Source organism: Netta rufina (assembly GCF_964035555.1).
Source record: "Netta rufina genome assembly, chromosome: 2".
Lineage (NCBI taxonomy): Eukaryota > Metazoa > Chordata > Aves > Anseriformes > Anatidae > Netta > Netta rufina.
In genome coordinates, this window is record NC_140124.1 from 34,310,134 (window position 1) to 34,327,308 (window position 17,175).

Consider the following 17,175-nt stretch of genomic DNA (forward strand, 5'->3'; position numbering starts at 1 on the left):
TGACACGATTCTGTGGCTCTGGTGGGCTTTCCTGCGGCGCGTTGCTCAGGGAAAGAAATAAAACAGAATAAATTCACTTGAGAAAGGCCTCTGGACAAGGGTGTATGGGGCCACCTGGGCAGAGTGAGCACCGAGGTACAACTTAACTGCTGCAGCAGGTGACCCGCAAGACTGAGCTATTTAGTAGGCATAAGACTGTAGCACCGATGTGGCATTTCTGGACGCCCCAACCCTTCTTATAAACCTCCTCAGATGCTTTCAGATGCTTCCTTGCTTTTTTTTTTCCCCCTCCCTCCCTGCCTGGGCGGCGGGGGCGGCCGCCCCCTCGGTGCCGCCGGGCGGGGCCCTCCCGGGGCAGGGCGCGGGCGGAGGTTTGGGGGGGAAAGGGGGGGGATAGAAGGGGGCCGGGGCTACCGAGGCGTGATCGCCCGAGGCCCCTCCTGCCTGCCGGGGAAGACTTAAACAGCCCGGCGAGGCGCGGAGCCCCGCACTCGGGAGCCCCGACCCACGGGCACAAGCGCCTCGCCTCGCCCGGAGCCGCTCCCTCCGCTGCAGCCGCCGCCGTGAGTACCGCGACGGGGGGGACGTGGGCATGGCGATGGGACATGGGATGTGGGACATGGGGATGGGGATGGGGATGGGGTCGCGGGGCTCGGCGCCGAGGGGGCGTCCGCGCTGCTCCGCCGTCGGGGCGGGCGCTGACGGCGGCTCTCTCCCCGGCGTGCAGATGCAGGGCACTATGAGGCTGTGGGTGTCGGTGCTGACTTTCGCCCTGTCGCTGCTCGTCTGCCTGGGGACGCTGGCAGAAGCGTACCCCTCCAAACCGGACAGCCCCGGCGAGGATGCCCCCGCAGAGGACATGGCCAGATACTACTCGGCGCTGAGGCACTACATCAACCTCATCACCAGGCAGAGGTAGGTGCCGGGGCCCTTCTCCTCGGCGAGGTGGAAGGGAGGGATGTGGGCTGTCCCCTCGGAGCCGGGGGTCTTGCCCTGCTTCCTTCGGGGTGAGGGGGAACCACCGGCAGGAAAGATGCAGGGGTCATGTACCCTCCGGAGAGTGTGAGCCCTGGGACTGGAGGTGGATTTCCACCATCCAAGTTGGCAAAAAGGGCAGGGTGTACATGTCCGCAGGGTAGTGTGCGTGGCGAGAGCCCCCCGAAGCTGAGGGAAAATGAAACTCACCCCAGGGAGTGTAAAGTAGGGCAGGAAGAACAGTTTCACGCTTCTGTTGCTGCTGCTGTCTCTAGTGAGGATTTTGTTGGGAAGAAAGTTCCCCTCTGTGCTTGCTGAGGAGTTGTAGTAGTTTGGACACTTTATAGTTTGTCAGCTACTTAATACAGCAGCGAGTGCCAAAAAGCCCGTTTGTCCTAACAAAAACTCTCAAGAGCACAAACAAGAACCCGTGCCCAAGCTGAAAGAGGAGTGAGTGTGACCCAAAGCTGCCTTGCTCTGAGCTGGTTTTCTGAGGATGGCTGCGATGGCTGCGCTGCTTACAGTGGCAGTGAAGGTTCAGTCTGGAAAAAGTGAAACTTATGCTATAAAATTATTTTATTTGGGAGTGTCTGTCCAGTTTTGACTGATTAATAGAAACATCCCCTAAGGTCCCTGAACAGTGTGTGACCCAGGAGAGCTTTGGTGTATTTATCTATTTGCTTAATATCAAAAACAGATGAGAGATCTATAATTAGGCTTTCATTTGTCCCCGTAGCAGTCTGAGGAATTAAATTAGAAGGGAGGCTATCGTGTAGCTGAGAGCTTTCCCAGCAAACCCATGACATTGTCTGCCAGTGTGCTAATGCCATAACACAGATGAAGAGGCTGATAGAACAGCAGCTCTTCGGTCCTGGACTTTTAAAGCAATATTCACAACCAGCTCATGTGTGCGGCATGCTTCTGTGCCTCAGTCTCTGCTCTCATAACTTTTTGTCTAGATAGCTGCTAAAATAATCTGCTCCTTAACTTCTGCCCCTGCTGCCCTTTTCCCTTGTGTGTGGTGGGATCTCCAGGCTGGGTTCATATATCTTCCTTTTATTTCTTTAATTTCTGATTTAAAAGGTGGCTTCTGTCTAAAACCAGTTTGTATTAAAAAGCAAACAAAAACAAGGAAACCAACCCCCCTTCGATATTCATCCCTCACTGCGCACTTGCTTTAATTTTGACCGTGCAGCTTTCTTTTCTCCTGCCTGGGGTGCAAGTCCGGAGCTCAGGGACTGAGTCTGCTTTCAGTCTCATGGGTGTGTTTGGGTTCTGAAGTGAACCAAAGAATTGTTGCTGACGGATAAAACAATTCAGAATTTCAATTCTATTATTCACGTTCAACCAATGTTTCCACCCCGCGGCCCCGTTTCATATTTGAGGGGAACAGAATTGGAATTAGAAGGACACTGACAGCTAAAATCACCAACTTCATGGTACATGTTTTAAAGTTGCTAGATAGCTTAGCTTAAACAAACAAACAAACAAACAAACAAGACCGTGTTCTTTCTGTTCTGTGGTGAATTAACAGCACAGAAATAAAGTGACAGCTCCTGGGGGTTTGCTGTTTTGGCAGTGACAGTCACTTGCAAAAGGAATCAATAGCTTAATAAGCATTTTGAACGGATCTAAAAATTTGATTCATTCGGTCTGTTTCAGATGCGCTCAAAGCTTACTCTTTTGTTAAAGCTTCTTTGGTTCTGCCTTTTGTGCTTGGTGCCGCTCAGGAGCCCTGTAACAAGGGGAAATGGAGGGGCTCTCTTCAGCTTCATCTATCTAGTCTTCTTTGATGTGTATGTGATTATGGATAACCTTCTGGCACATCCTCCTGACTTCTGCTTCTGGCCTAACAGCAGCATCTGAATGTTGTTCCCTGTGAGTAGCCATGGCCTACAGGGTCTTCACTCCAGCTTCCATGAAGCTCCTTCCAAATCATCTTTCTCTTCTTGTCTTTAGCCCTTGCCTGCGTGGCTGCTTTGTTCTCTCTCTCCTTTAGGGTCCTTCTCCTTCACAGCCATCTCACTTGCCTTTAGACATCTGGGCACATCAGCTTGATGCCCCTTTGAGGACAGTTGAGGGAAATACATGTAGGTACTTGTAGCCTGCAAGTCACCGGGCCTCTTTCAGTCCTCGATGAGATCTGTTGTTCCCTAGGTGCAAGATCTTCGCTGGTGGTAAGGAGAGCCTGAGGTGACCAGCACAGATGCAGACTCCTGCCTTGCAGATGTCCATGTGTCTTTGGATTAATCCCACCTCTGTCCTAAAAAAATGTCCTTACCACATACCCCTCTGCTGCACTGTTCAGGGGGCTTTCTTCAGAGCATATCTTTACTTGAATAATTGCTCCGGCTGCTTGGTACTACCTTACCTCTACACCCTGTCACCAACAGGCCTTCTTCCCTTCATGTCCCCCATAGCTTGTTCTTGCATCTATAGCTCCTCTGTGTTGTAGCTAAACAGTAAGGCCACTCCTGCTGGAAATGGCTTGAACCATAGGCAAGGCAGAGGATATTATCTGAAAGTGTGTCTGATTCTGGCAGTACCGATACTTCCACTTCATGTCAACAACTTTAAAGTGGAAGGGAGCAGACCCTGAGCTGAGCACAAAGCCTGACCAGGTGTTTTCAAAACTTGGAGCCTAACTGTTCTAAAACAGAAGATACTTGGTAAAAGTGTTCCCCAGATGCCAGGTGAAGGCCTGGCTTTCTGTGTTTGTATTGTCTCGGAGCTGTGCAGGGTAGGCAAGGAGCAAGCACAAAGCAGCTGGAGCGAAGATCTCTGGAGGCATCTGCTTCAATAAGAAGAGATCAACTTCTACATCAAGGCATTGCTTTCAAGGCTGTTCATGACCTCTTTATTATGGCTGTAGCACGGTTGTTTCCTAGTGGCAAAATTACAGGGCAGACTAGAGGGTTGGGCACCTGCCATAGGAAGAATGGCTGCTCCTTGAGCACTCCACTTGGTCGCAGCCAAGTGTCACCTGGTGTACAGCTTTGTGTGAGGACAAGGTGGGTCTGTCCTGCACAGGTAGCAGCACTAGTCTTGTCATACTAGAGGGACTCATTTAAAAAGCAGTAGTAGTTCTCCACATCAGAGTCTTCTTCATTATTTGAGCAAATCTCTGCTCTTCTGAGGGTTGCTACCCATTTCTTACTCAGACAAAACTTTCTGAGAGATTAATAGAAATTTTGCCCAAGCATAAGCTGCTGGAGCAAGTTGTTGGATTTGTTAAATCAATGTTTTAAAAGCAATGGCAAATTAGGTTCCCCTCAGTTGATGTGCAGGTTGCATCCATATTGATTGGAGTAGGGTACTAGAAAGTAAGAAATCCCTTTGTGGTGATGGAGTGGAAGGCGTTTTATTCAGCATTATTCTGAATTGCAATATTGTAACAGCATTTTACCTTCTTTCAGTCAGTTTAAATTAAGAAATTTAAAAATCTGAAACTTTTACTTTGTCTTTTGAGGGGACATGGGAGGCACTAAAATGATTACGGTGAGGCAAGAATACAAAGAGTAATAAAATGAGGTACGTTTCCACTTTTCAAAAAGATATGTCATCAATAGATATAACTCCTAACTTTTAAAATAAAGTTTGTATTATGAAGTTTTTTTCCCCCAAAATTTAGATCAAGCCATTGGAGAAACATCTTGATAGCAATGGATAAAATCTAAGTCCTTGATTACACCTTTGACTTCTCTGGAGCCAGAATTTCACTCAAGTGGCATTCACAAAGCTATTATCTGTTAATGTACTTTGTGATTCAGACTAATTACATACACAAGTTACAAACCGTGATCTTAATTCTTCCCAACCAAGGGAGCATTTGCTTACAGTTATCACTGTTAAGCTAATGAATCCTTATAGCGATGAAGTGTCTGTCAAGCTGGCTGCTAAGTGTTGCTTCTGTTTTCTGAGAAAAAGAGAGCAAATTCCTTCCTAGAACCTGGAATTGCAGTATTTTATCTGTTGAGCAATGTATGATAAAATATCCGTGATTAAAACAAACAAACAAAAACAAATAGAAGGACAGCCATTGTGTAGGTATAGGACATAGGTTGTAGGTGATATCTCATTTAAGCAAATTCTGGTTCAGAGAGTTTTCTTTCCCATAGCCACATAGTTCAAGAGTGGTTATTGCCTTGGGTTAGCTCAGTTTTTATGACTTAATGTGGTGCGTGGTAGGCATCCCCAAATATATTAGCTGCCTTTAAAAAATCTTGGCCAATTCTTTAGATACTATGGCTTATCTGAGTTTTGTTTACTATTCACAGAATAGATAAATTTGACTCCCATTTATGTAATTTCTGATGAATGAATAGCATCTAAAACAATCATAAAGTTTATGAAATGATGGAACTGGGTTTGTAGGCAAAAATGATGTGCGTGGAGGTCATGTCATACAGTTTCCTTCCCCTTTCTTCACACTCACATCAGTAAGGTGCGAGTTCCTAGAATATCCAGGAGCAGGGATTGAATCAGTAAATATTCAGAGTTTCTCGATACTGTCCTATAACATGATAATGGAAAAAATATATTGAAAGAAATACTGAAGAATGAACATTTTCTGACATGACTAAGTCAAGTTAAAATACTTGCTGTAAAGTTTCCTTTATAACGTCACTATTGAGTTTTTCTGAGATTTGCCTGATGGTTTTCTACTTAGTTTTCATTTTTAAATACTGAAATACGCAAACATATACCTTTTTTTCCTCTTTTCTTAGGTATGGAAAGAGATCAAGCCCAGAGACACTGATCTCAGACCTCTTGTTGAGGGAAAGCACAGAAAATATTCCTAGATCCAGGTATGTATGAAGATATTTTGTGGTGGCTTTCATTTTTTGTTTGCATATAATGGTTTTGTTCATTATCAATAAACATATGTCACAGGGAGAAAACGCTTGTCACCAACAGCTGGATAAGCACAACAAAAATCCTTTGTTTTTAAGAGCTAGAACCATCCTATGAATGCAAGTAATGTCATACCAGATATGATGAAGTCCAAGCTCCTTGTTTTCCTCTTTTGTGAACAGGCAATACTGGCTGTCTGAAGGGAGGGAAGCATTCCCATAAAAGTTATCCCTTACTGGGCTTTATTGCAATAGAAATTACAGAATTGTACATTGATGCCTGATGGTGATTCATTTACATACTGGATCCCCAAAGATGGCATCTTTTTATTCATTTGCTACTTAAAAAGTTTTACCTTTTTGCTTTAAAGATATGTGAGTGGTGAATATCCAGATATATTAACTTATACACAAGTGCAAGGCTGTGATTGATATTTAAAATATATTATTTCACACTACTTCTGTACCTAATGTTTTACAAAGTGAAAAAATAAAAGCCTTCATATTCCTAATTGCAGTTGATTTAAAAGAACAGTGGTGTTTCAAGCAACAGTGGGATTTCAAGGATATGTACTATATTTTTCTAGGCAGGGAATGACACATTAGCTGTAATGTAAGATACTACATCGGTGACTACAATTTACGCAGCTGTGAAAATTTTATTTCCTTTTGCCTATGAAAAAATAAAATACTTTTTTTTTTTTTTTGGCTTGTGAAAGAAAACCTTAGTTTTAGTCACAGAAAAGCATGAATAAGCTCAGATTAAGCCTTTACTGAAAGTCTGATGCTTGCTGATAATACTTCTGCTGCAGAAATAAATGTTTTATGCAGTAGTCATCTCAGGAGTCTACAATCTCTGTATTTTCATAAGTTGTGCAAGGCTATATTAAACTAGTTGAATACTTGACCGGAATAGTTTGTAGCAGTGAACTTTTGGGCATGATCTTGTCACTGAGAGGTGACCAAAACTTTGACTGCCATCAGTGGGTTGTCCATGAAACCTGCAGTTCTATGCATAGGGAGAACGTTGACTTGGGTTTGATGACTAACCACAGCTGTTGGGAAATGGTTTTCTCTGCAGATGCTTATAAAAAAAAACTGCACGGAGTGCAGTGAAATGTTTGAGACTATTTTGTATTTTGTAATGATAAGGCAGAATCCTCATATAATGGGAAATTTCCGCTGCCATGAATTTGAGGCAACACAGAGGGTAGTACAAAGTCTAATACTCTCTGCAATTTTCCCTCCTTCACAACAGAACTTTATGGTTGTTATTGTTTCAATAATGCTATTTATAACACGCCAGGGAGCTAAGACTCATGAGCAAACTAACAAACTAGTACGCATTTAAGATCAAGAATTGATGAGAAACAGATTTTTATCTCATACCCCCCTGTAACAGCACTTTAAACTGAGAAAAAAATATGGTGTTTGTCATTCGTCGATGACAATTATGTGAGCACTGGGAACAATGATGTGTAGTTTCTTATGGATATGTTTTCTAGGATAAAAGCCAACATGGATTCTGAACTCTGTTCCAGCTTTCCCCCCCATGTGAGGATGTATCTTATTTCTGTACGGTCCTGTGTTTGATGGCACATCAGGAACTTACTATCTCCAAGATACCCGTACCTCTCTCTGACTTGGTGAAAATTGTCCAGAGGGTTGGACAGCTTGTGGGGAAGTTAGAGGAGCCCCGCAAGGGTGGACACACATCAAATTTGCCCAAATACAGTGTGGTTGCATAAACATCCTCCTGGAGGCATCTAGCCTAAATGAATTAAAGGCAGGCTGTTATTATTCTGAACTTAAATTAACAAAGTACATGTTTTAGAAATATTTATACACAGCCAGTTATGGTGCAGATGTAATTTCCAGTCAGTGAGTCAGCAGCAGAAAGACACATTTCGTGCAATCCCTGAAACTGAACACTGAGGTGTTAAGAAACAGCTTAACTGTATTCAGCCTGGCTGGCTGAGTTCAACCCATCACTTTCTCTGACTAAAATACACGTATGCCCCATAGCATTTTGCAGTCTAGGTGTGTGTCTGAGCATCCAAAGAAAGGATAGAGAGATTCTTATGGAAACCAGGTGGAAATTAGGAAGTTAAGGAATTAAAAAAGGAGGTGCCTTGATCTGAGTACAAGTAAGTTTTCATAAGAAAAATGTGAGGGGTTGTCTTTCTGATCCTGTGTATCCTATGGAGTTATGACAAAATCTTCATTTCCCAGTAACACTACATATCCCTTCTAATACTGCATCTTTGAAAGTTAAGTGTCTAGTGTGAAGTAGCTGTCTAGACTCCCTTTGTAGTCAACTGGAGAGTTGAGTATCTCCAAAATGAGCCATTCCACCCCAAAACAAGCAGGATTAGTAGCCCTCTCAAGTTGTCAGTGTCTCTCCAGTGACTGTAGAGGCAAACTGGACCTTAAGTCAAGACTAGGCACCCAACTTCTAGAGAGCAGAAATTATGGCAAATCCACTTCTCCGTGTCTCTCTCCATGTTCTACCACTTGCTGAATATCTTTCTACATATCCAGAACAGCTATTTGCAAGCAGAGGCCCTCTGGATCAAATCCTGCACTCAGGACCCCTTTCAGCGTGTATTTCAACAGTTTGATGTTAAGCAACAGAATATGATGATAATATTTTAGGATGGTTTTAGGATAGTTACTTTGGTTTTGTCCGAGGGTGCTAACAGCATGACATGGTTTTATTTGTCTCTCTTTGAAAACCATTTACTCCTGAAAAATCTAAAAATCTCTCTTACGAATATGTTTGTTTTTTGACATATCATAGTTTTCTAGATTTTGGCCATCCAAGATTCCTCTGTTTTGATGGGAGTCTCCAGCTGCAAATGTGAATGTGTATTCCTTATTGGTGCTATTATTAAAATGAAAATTTCAAGTAGTTGTAACTTTGGGTTTTCCAGAAGGGACTGTAAAATGTGTTTAATAGTGTCTATTCATAATATGTTACAGGTTTGAAGACCCTTCGATGTGGTGATGGGATTTTCAGCACACCGTCAAAACTTTTCCTAGTTTTCAATTCATACTCCACTCCTCTGAAGCGAATCATAGTGTCATTCCCAGTGCATGCAGCCATTGTACTGAATTCTGTAGAGTTTTTCCCTCGTCATATTTGTATATACCTTTATTTAAATAAATTATTTGTGCATTCCAAAATACAACATACTAAATGAAAACAAGCACTCCTGTCATTGGTATAGCAAACAATGGTTTTAAACAATTACAACTGAATTGTAACCTCCCTGCAGTCTAAAGTAGTATGGGCAACAACACTGTTACTGTTAATACAGTAATTAGTATGCAAAGTAATATAAAGGCACCATTTAAAGTGGCCTCAAACTCCACTCAGCTGTTGGATTTATACAAAACTGTTTAAAATAATTTATCATGTACTACATAATTTAGGAAAACACTGTTCCGAGAGGAGATTGCTCAGAATCACCATACTAAAAACTTACTTAGAATGTACACTGACAAATGTATTAAAATTAAATTTCAAAATACAAAGGAATGAAGTGATGGCTTAATTCTCCTAACTCCCCCAAACTGGTTTGAAGCCTGGGTGTAAGCCTGAGCTAGGAATTTTAAATGAAACAGGTATAACATGTTTGTTTTGGCAATATGCAAAGCAGCAGAAAACAGTATCTAAAGTAACTCATAAAACAGGACAATTGTACAGCCACTTGTGCCAAAAAGGAGGCATCTAATATTGCTTAAATTAATGGGCATGCTGCTTAATCACAGGAGCGTGCTGGTAAATTACAAGCCTTTGGGTACCTGCACTCTGAGCACTTCTCTAATTTGGAAATATTCATAGTTTGTTTTCACCACAAGAATGTACCTGGAGTGGGACAAGGGGAACTGCCTTCATTTTGTTTTTCTATATTTTTAATGAATTTCATCACTAGCCTAGTAAGGAAGCTACTTATACGTGAGGACTTTGGAGGAATGCCCCAATGCTTTTGTTCAAAGTAACATAAGATAATGGCAGCATGTGTTACCCTTGTTCTTAAGTGGTTTTTATTCAGAGAGGCTCATCTTGTGGTATGGTCATATGCAACATGACACAAATGCCGATTCTTTGTTCCTGATAGAGAAGCACACTTTCTTTTCTTTAAACACCAGAACTGGATATTGTGTAATGAGGCACATTAAATGTTCCAGGTTGGAAAAGAATCAGAGTGAAGGTTAATACATTTCCATCTCATTCCTGATGTTTAACTGTTTTCACATGGCTGTTGCCCCCAGGAAAGATGCATCAGTGCAAGTCAGTTCCAGACCCTTACAAATGCAGACCAGGTGTATTCACAAAGCATTACCATGTTCCCAGGATTTACCAGCTTTTTTGATCACACTTTCTTCAGTAAAGCATAATATATATATATATTTGTAAAACATCTAGATGCCACTTGAATCAGCAGATTTTGCCTTCAGCAGCAGTATTTTCACTTACAGGCTTGATGATGGGTTTCACAGTTAAATCGAGAGGATTAAGAGCAGTCTACTAGTGGCACTAATGGACATGGTTTAGTGGTGAAACTTGGTAGGTCAGGTTTATGGTTGGACTTTATGATGTTGAAGGTCTTTTCCAACCTAGACAATTCTATGATTCTATGATAAAAATGTTTGGGGCCCCCTGTATAAACCATTGCCACCAAAGGCAGTAAAGTCATGCTGTTCAGAGGGACTTCAGCCACAACTTGCTGATGCTGCAGGAGTCTATCAGCTGCAGGCCAGGACCTGCTGGGTGAGAGGCCACCATATGGTGCTTCTTGGAATAATTATTCAAAAGAAAACGAGATTGGTGAGGTACCTGCTATATGTTATCTCTAATTCCTGGTTATTCCAGTAACCAGTAATAAGTGTAGTAAGTAACTACACACATATATTAATGACTGAGTAAATGTTAAAATCTGTAGGTGATACACCAAACTCATGTTGCTTCGCACTGTCATTGCAAATGTGCCCTAGTGGAGAAGGAAAGAGTTAAAGGAGAATTAGTGGATGCTAATTGTTCGTGCTGAGCAGTTCCACTCCATTACCTGAATTTTCTTGAAGTTAAAGAACTCCCATGTGTGTAGAAAAACTAGAAAACTCTAAAAAATGCCAGGTTTATTATTAATGAGCTGTAAAAGACAGAGGTGAGGCAAGGCAAAGCAGTCATACAGCATACATCTATCCACACCATGCTGTGATTTTCTTTCTAAAACCTTCCTGTCCTGGCAGACACAACCTCACCAGAGAAGGCCAACATGCTTAGGGCTTACTTGCCTCGTGTACTTCATATACCACTCTTGACAACCACGACATTGAAAATATTGGATCAGCTCCCCAAACTGCAGGATAGGCTTAGAAAAATGAGCTGTGAAATGAAGATAAATGCTGGATTCGTTTGGTTTGGCTTCCATATTTTGACTTTAAGCTTAACCTTTTCATCTTTTTCTCTCTAACCATGAGAAATAGAGCCTTGTTTCTAAAACAAAGGCTGAAATTTATGTCAGACTCTGAGGAAGTGCCAGGAAAAACAACAAAAAGTGAGAACCATAAAAGTATTCTCCTGTTTATTTATTGAGGGTTTGAAATTGTAAGTAATGTACATAGATAGGTGTAAAACATTTAAAAGGCAGTCCACCTTTGCCTTTGGCAATTTCTGTAATAGATGTCCCTGAGTTACACTCAATTTTGATTTAACAAATGAGGGAATCCAGATACTACCATAAAACTATATATCGTCTCTTCTAAGACAGGAAATTCTCTCTGTTCTTTTCTCTCTCCATCCCCAGAAAACCAGTCTATCACAATGCTTTCAGCTCTGGAAATCTGTGCCAAAATACACAAATGTTTAGTCCTCTGATGGCTATTCCCCTTCTTCCTGGCTGTGGAGTGAAACATTGTTCCTGTGGCTGGTGTCAGACCCAACTGGAATGGTGTTGGTGCCCATTACTCAGCTACTGTCCCCATTCTTGATGGGAAAGGGTCGCCCATCAAGCCAAACTTTTCCTCATGTGTCATTCAGGAGTTGGAAACCCCATTCTGGTGGTGGGCAGAGGGCATGGTCAGCCTTCTACAGGCAGGGCAACTTTGCTCTGCCAGAGCATCCTGATCAGGGTGGCTGTAAAGGGGAGGAGAAGACAGCCCCACCACAGCTTCCACCATGAGGAAGCAGAGAGGTCCTGGTGGTGTGAAGCTGGAGGGAAATGCAAGTGGGTGAGGCAGCTGAGGTAGGAGTGATCTAGATAGGTGTCCTGGCCTCAAACCAGACCCTAGACAAACATTTTAAAACAAAAGTCAGAAGATATGCCAGAATTTATTGTGATAGAGTCTGTGTTTGTCTTTTGAGATTTTCATTTACAGCTTGTGAAAGGCTGAGGTCAGAGAAAGGAGAAACAACAGCATACCAGAAATGAGCAGCTGAGGCTTTGTAATGGCAAAGTCAAGAGAATGTGCCTTGTGTACATTTCCAAAGCAAACTGTTACAGGAATTGGTACTCTTTGCTTTACTCCGAACAGGTGCTTTACAGCCCCTTCCCTTTAAAAGAAGTAAACAGCACTAAGTTAAAAATACATGACCAAAAAATAACCCTAGCAAAAATTATTTCCTTTTGGAAAGGCTTTTGGTTTTTAAGTGTTAAGGAAAAAAAAAAAAGTCTTAGGAAGTATTTCCCAGAACATCTTTTCTTTCATGATTTGTGTTTTCTCTTGAGTTAAAAAGCATTTTGATTACTTTCAAGGTTCATAATATTGTTTTCTAAATTGTAACCAAGAGGAAAAGATGCCAACATGCTTCTTCCCACTGCGCACAACTGAACTATTTCACAAACTTAGAAAAACTGGACATTTATACTGTTCCAGTAATACTCAGCAAGGTACTTAAATGAATATTTTCTAAATTTAAACCAATACTGGTTTTGCAGTACACTTTTTTCGTCAAAGAATCCAAATCTGCCTTGAGATCTGCACATTGTGTGTCCAGGAATAGGAGAAGGTAAAACTACATGGGACTGTGCTCATTTGTATATACACAGCCCTGAAAAACAGCTTTCATGGGTGTGAAAGTATTCCCCTTACAGGAGACATGATTTGGCAAAAAGCAAGTGGTTTATGTCAACTTCTGTGCTGCCATCTAAAACAGATGGTTCTCAAAAGCAAACCAAAATTATACCAGCAGTAAGATAGCTGGGGTATTGTGTGTGTGAACCAAATAGATGGACTGTGACCAAAGAAAGCGGTCCATATGTATTTCAGTGAAATAAGAAAACAATTCAAAATCTATCCCTTGGGGCCAGCTTCTCACGAAGCCCCAGGGTTACAAACATGTGTCAGCCCTCCAGCCCATACTTCACAAATCCTGAGTTATCACTGAGTTTGAACTCCTGTCAGATCTGGTTGTTTAATTTAACATTTAATAATAGTTTCCTAATAATAAATTATCAGAGTAATTTAACACACACCACTAATGTAAATTAAAAAACCCTCCTGCTTCATGTTGGTGGTTTAGTACCCTGTGTGAGAAATTGCACCTGCGTGGAAATTGCCTAACTAATGCAGCAGTTCACATCAGGCCAGCGTATTTTATTATCTGGCAATATTGTTATCAGTCATTTATTTATCTGTATTACAGAAGCACCTGGGGACTCCAGATATGGGGCTCATTGTGCTGTGGTTTGTAGAATTATAGTAAGAAAAAAAAATCATCCTACACTGGAGAGATAATTCATCCAAATGCAAAGAAAGAAAGTGGGAGGAAACTCGGGCTAAGAATTAAATATGATGGGAAGGATATGGTGGCCCTACTTTTAGAGTCACTGATTGCAACAATTAACAATGTGCTATAAAACATGTAGCCCCAACATTATCTTGCTTCCAGTTCATATGTATGTTTGCTGAGCTCTTCGTAATCCAAGTAATTTGCTTTTCCCTAATGACCAGCTCTTTGCAAGGCCAGAGCCCTCCCAAGCTCTGTTTCTCCTGGACCTGCACGATGGTCCAGCCTCTGCCTGCAATGGACAGCAGCTCCAGCCCTGCACTTGCTGCAGGCTGTGAACTCGCCATACCCTCTGACCAAATTCCTGGCTTTAAACACACCCCAGGGAAACCTGGTCCTGACAGTACAGGATGAGCTCTGGACGCGTCCTGCCTTTGAAAAAATGGGGTTGATGGGAGCAGGAGACCCCTGAGAGGGACTCGTAGGAACAGCTGCTGGTGCTGCAAATCAGCAACCTCTCCCACAGCTACGAGGGTGCAAAGTGCTCTTTTTCAAAGGAATATGTTCTTTTCAACTAAGAATGAGGGTTCAGGAAGCTCAGTTGTAAGTAGGTGATTGGCTGCTTAGGAGATCTTTCACGTTTGTCTTTCCACAAGGTCCTGCATCCTGTTTTTAAGCTTCTTTCCCTTCAAAATACACCTATTTATTTTCTGCGCTTGGATTAGTTTCTTTTATATGGAAGAAAATAAGGATTGCCATTTAAAGTTTTTCTGCATTTATGACGCAAACTCTTCTTTATATTCAGGAATGATTTTCTTGTATTTATCCATGCATTCACTCTACCATGTAGATGACAATTACTGTTGTTCAAATATTTTTTGCAGTGAAGTCAGCTGGAAATACAGCCTTGTACAAATCCTGTTCCATGAGCAATGGTACAGAGGGTTTTGCTCAAAACAATTGCACTGGTACTTTTTTCACTTCTTTGTAAAACTTGAGGGTGGATTCTAATGAAGTCATCTAAATTAGGAAATAAACTTTGTTAATTGAATGTTGTAGTCCAAAGGCTTGGGCACCTTTTGATATGATCAGTTTTCTTCTGAGCAAGAAGAGTCAAAATTAAATAATGAGCTCAATTAGAAACGTTAACTTGCTTTTAATATGTCTGTATTTGAAACGTTTTAACTTCACCTTGGTCATTTGCTGCCTTCACATCAGCAATCAGGAAAGTCAGAAAATTACTGACTTTTGACATGAAGCTTTGCAATGCTGTACCATGGCCTTGGTGTGAATCTGCTTTTAAAAGATGAATTGCATTTAGAAACGCTTAAAAACACATCTTAAATTGGCTGCCTTATCTGTCTTAGCCAGAAGTGCATTTTACATTTCTTCACACACGAGTGGTGGTACCCAGCTCTACTGCAGCGCGGTGCACATCAGAGTGTTTGTGCTTCAGCACGCGTGGTGACTGTCACAATAGCGTGTGCGGACTGAAATATATTTCCTGTACCGTGAGTCATACCTGGTTATTAATAATGAACTACATTTAAGTGGGAAGAAGTCAGTTTTCATTCCATTTAAACGTCCTGATTTACCAGCTTCTTTTAAAAAAGAAAAAAAAAAAAGAAATTCACCAGCAACAAAAAAGGTGTTTCAGCTTTACGTTCTGTCAAGGAAATAGGCTGAGACAATGAGATGCTATATTTAAATTTTCTTAAGTGTGTTTCTTCCTGACCAGGCATACCACATTTTCCTCTGGTGTTCAGAGGTAAACTCCAGGCAGCTGGTTAACGCTGAATCTCTCTGTTACGGACATTTCTCTTTTCTTCACCAGCTGGATGACTATTTCCAAAACAGGCTGGCTTACAGGCATTGCATTTACCCAGCCCACTGCCTCTCCTGTTCATCCTCACATGGTTTCTAAAAAAGAAAGCAGTTTTTGCAGGCAAAATATATATTTCTGTTGTACTTTTTTACCTCTTTCAATGTAACCTAAGGAGGGTGGATCATGTGGTTTTGCCAGCCACAAAGGTTATATACTAGAGACATATTTTTTAAATTTTAAGTACCATACTCTGCATATGATACCATAAGGTGGGCTTTTCCCTCATGCTGTGCCCCCCAGCTGTGCCTCTCCTTTGATAGCTCTGCTCAGAGATTTGACTACAACATCTCCCTGTCAAGCTTGCAGTGTAATGATAATTTGCATTAATTGATCTAATTAGATAACATGAGTCAACTCTAAATCATATAAAAACTTTGTCATTTGGAAGTATCAGAAATGAATAAATTTACAAGATTTTTTTTTTTTTTAAAGGGGGTTGTGGAGGCTTTTACCATAGATGTTAGGTGAGTGCAGGTCTCTGTGCTATATCAAGTAGTAATAGCAGTAATTAGGGACCTGTGTTGGCCCCTTTTCACTACAGTGGGAAGTGACTTACAGTGTGAACATTGAGTTGTGACGGTTGCCAGAAGTGGCAGAGAATCAACTCTTTGTTCTAACGGTTTAACAGAAGGTGTCTGCCTTACTGTCTCAGCAAGAGTTTGGCTTAGTCTCCTTGGGGGGAAAACTACAAATTTCAGGCAGCTGGCACTGGGAAGGCACAAGGATAACTTTGATAAATCCAGGTTGCTAGCAACTCTTCATCAGTGTGAAGAGTATAGGGGGAGCTGTCAGAAGTCCTCCGAGCTGTAATACAACCCACCTTTGACCAGCAGCAGTGCAGGTCATGGGGACCTTGTGAGCAAAACCCACAGAAAGACTATGAGAAGGAGCATGAAATGATATTCTCTGTAAAAAATAATGATTCTAAGAAACCATAATATTCTCTGATTTTCAGGAAACACACATCATTTTTCCTTTATCAACTTAAAGTGGGGGGCATTTTATTGAAAAAGAGAATCTTCAAATACCAAAGATGAAAATGAGACTAGATATAATCTGGGATGGCATCCTTGAGTATGTGCTGAGCCACTGGCAGGTCAGAGGGACAGAAACAGCAATCAGCCCCTTCATGATGTTATTGCCCTTCTCTAAATGGTAGTTAGGGTGTTTTCCTACCAGCTCCAGTGTCTACATTCATATGGACTTGTGCAAATCAGAAGCAGAAGATGATCAGTCAACAATACCTTTCACCTTCCTGAGAACAGCAAGGGTATTTCTATCTGGATGTGAAGGAAACAGTGAAATGTGCCCCTAGATGCTGAGGCAGGAGAGGCTTATGAAAAGACTCTACCTGCTACTTGCTAAAATATCTTGATTTTTAATTGCACTTGGTGAATGGGGAAAGAAGGGAAAGGGAGATGATTCAGTATTTTTGACTGCTCAGAGAAAAAAGATATTTCCATCCTCCCCTCTACCCTCTCCCCATGAATGCTTTTGGTCAGTTGCAAAGAAAGGGTCCCAGATTTTTTTCTTTGACAAATCCATGCTAGCACAAGAGAGGAGGCTGCACGCAGCCCAGACCTCACCAGAACCTCTCCAGCTGAGCAACTGGCCAAGCTGGGGCCTCTGGTATCGAAACTGGCACTGCTGCTGAATCCCTACAGTTTGTCAGCAAAGCTAATAGCATTTCCTGTTCTCACTTCTTGGGTCCTTGGAATTTTTGGACT

General features: G+C 41.8%; 1 protein-coding gene across 1 annotated transcript; it reads left to right on the forward strand.

Moving 5' to 3' along the window:
- Window positions 1–727: 727 nt before the first annotated feature.
- Window positions 728–8,835, forward strand: NPY (neuropeptide Y; the record flags this gene model as incomplete). The annotated part of the gene is made up of 3 exons (XM_084281217.1): window positions 728–915; window positions 5,703–5,783; window positions 8,811–8,835. The coding sequence occupies 3 exons, from the start codon at window positions 728–730 to the stop codon at window positions 8,833–8,835; spliced, it is 294 nt and encodes a 97-aa protein (XP_084137343.1).
- Window positions 8,836–17,175: the final 8,340 nt, after the last annotated feature.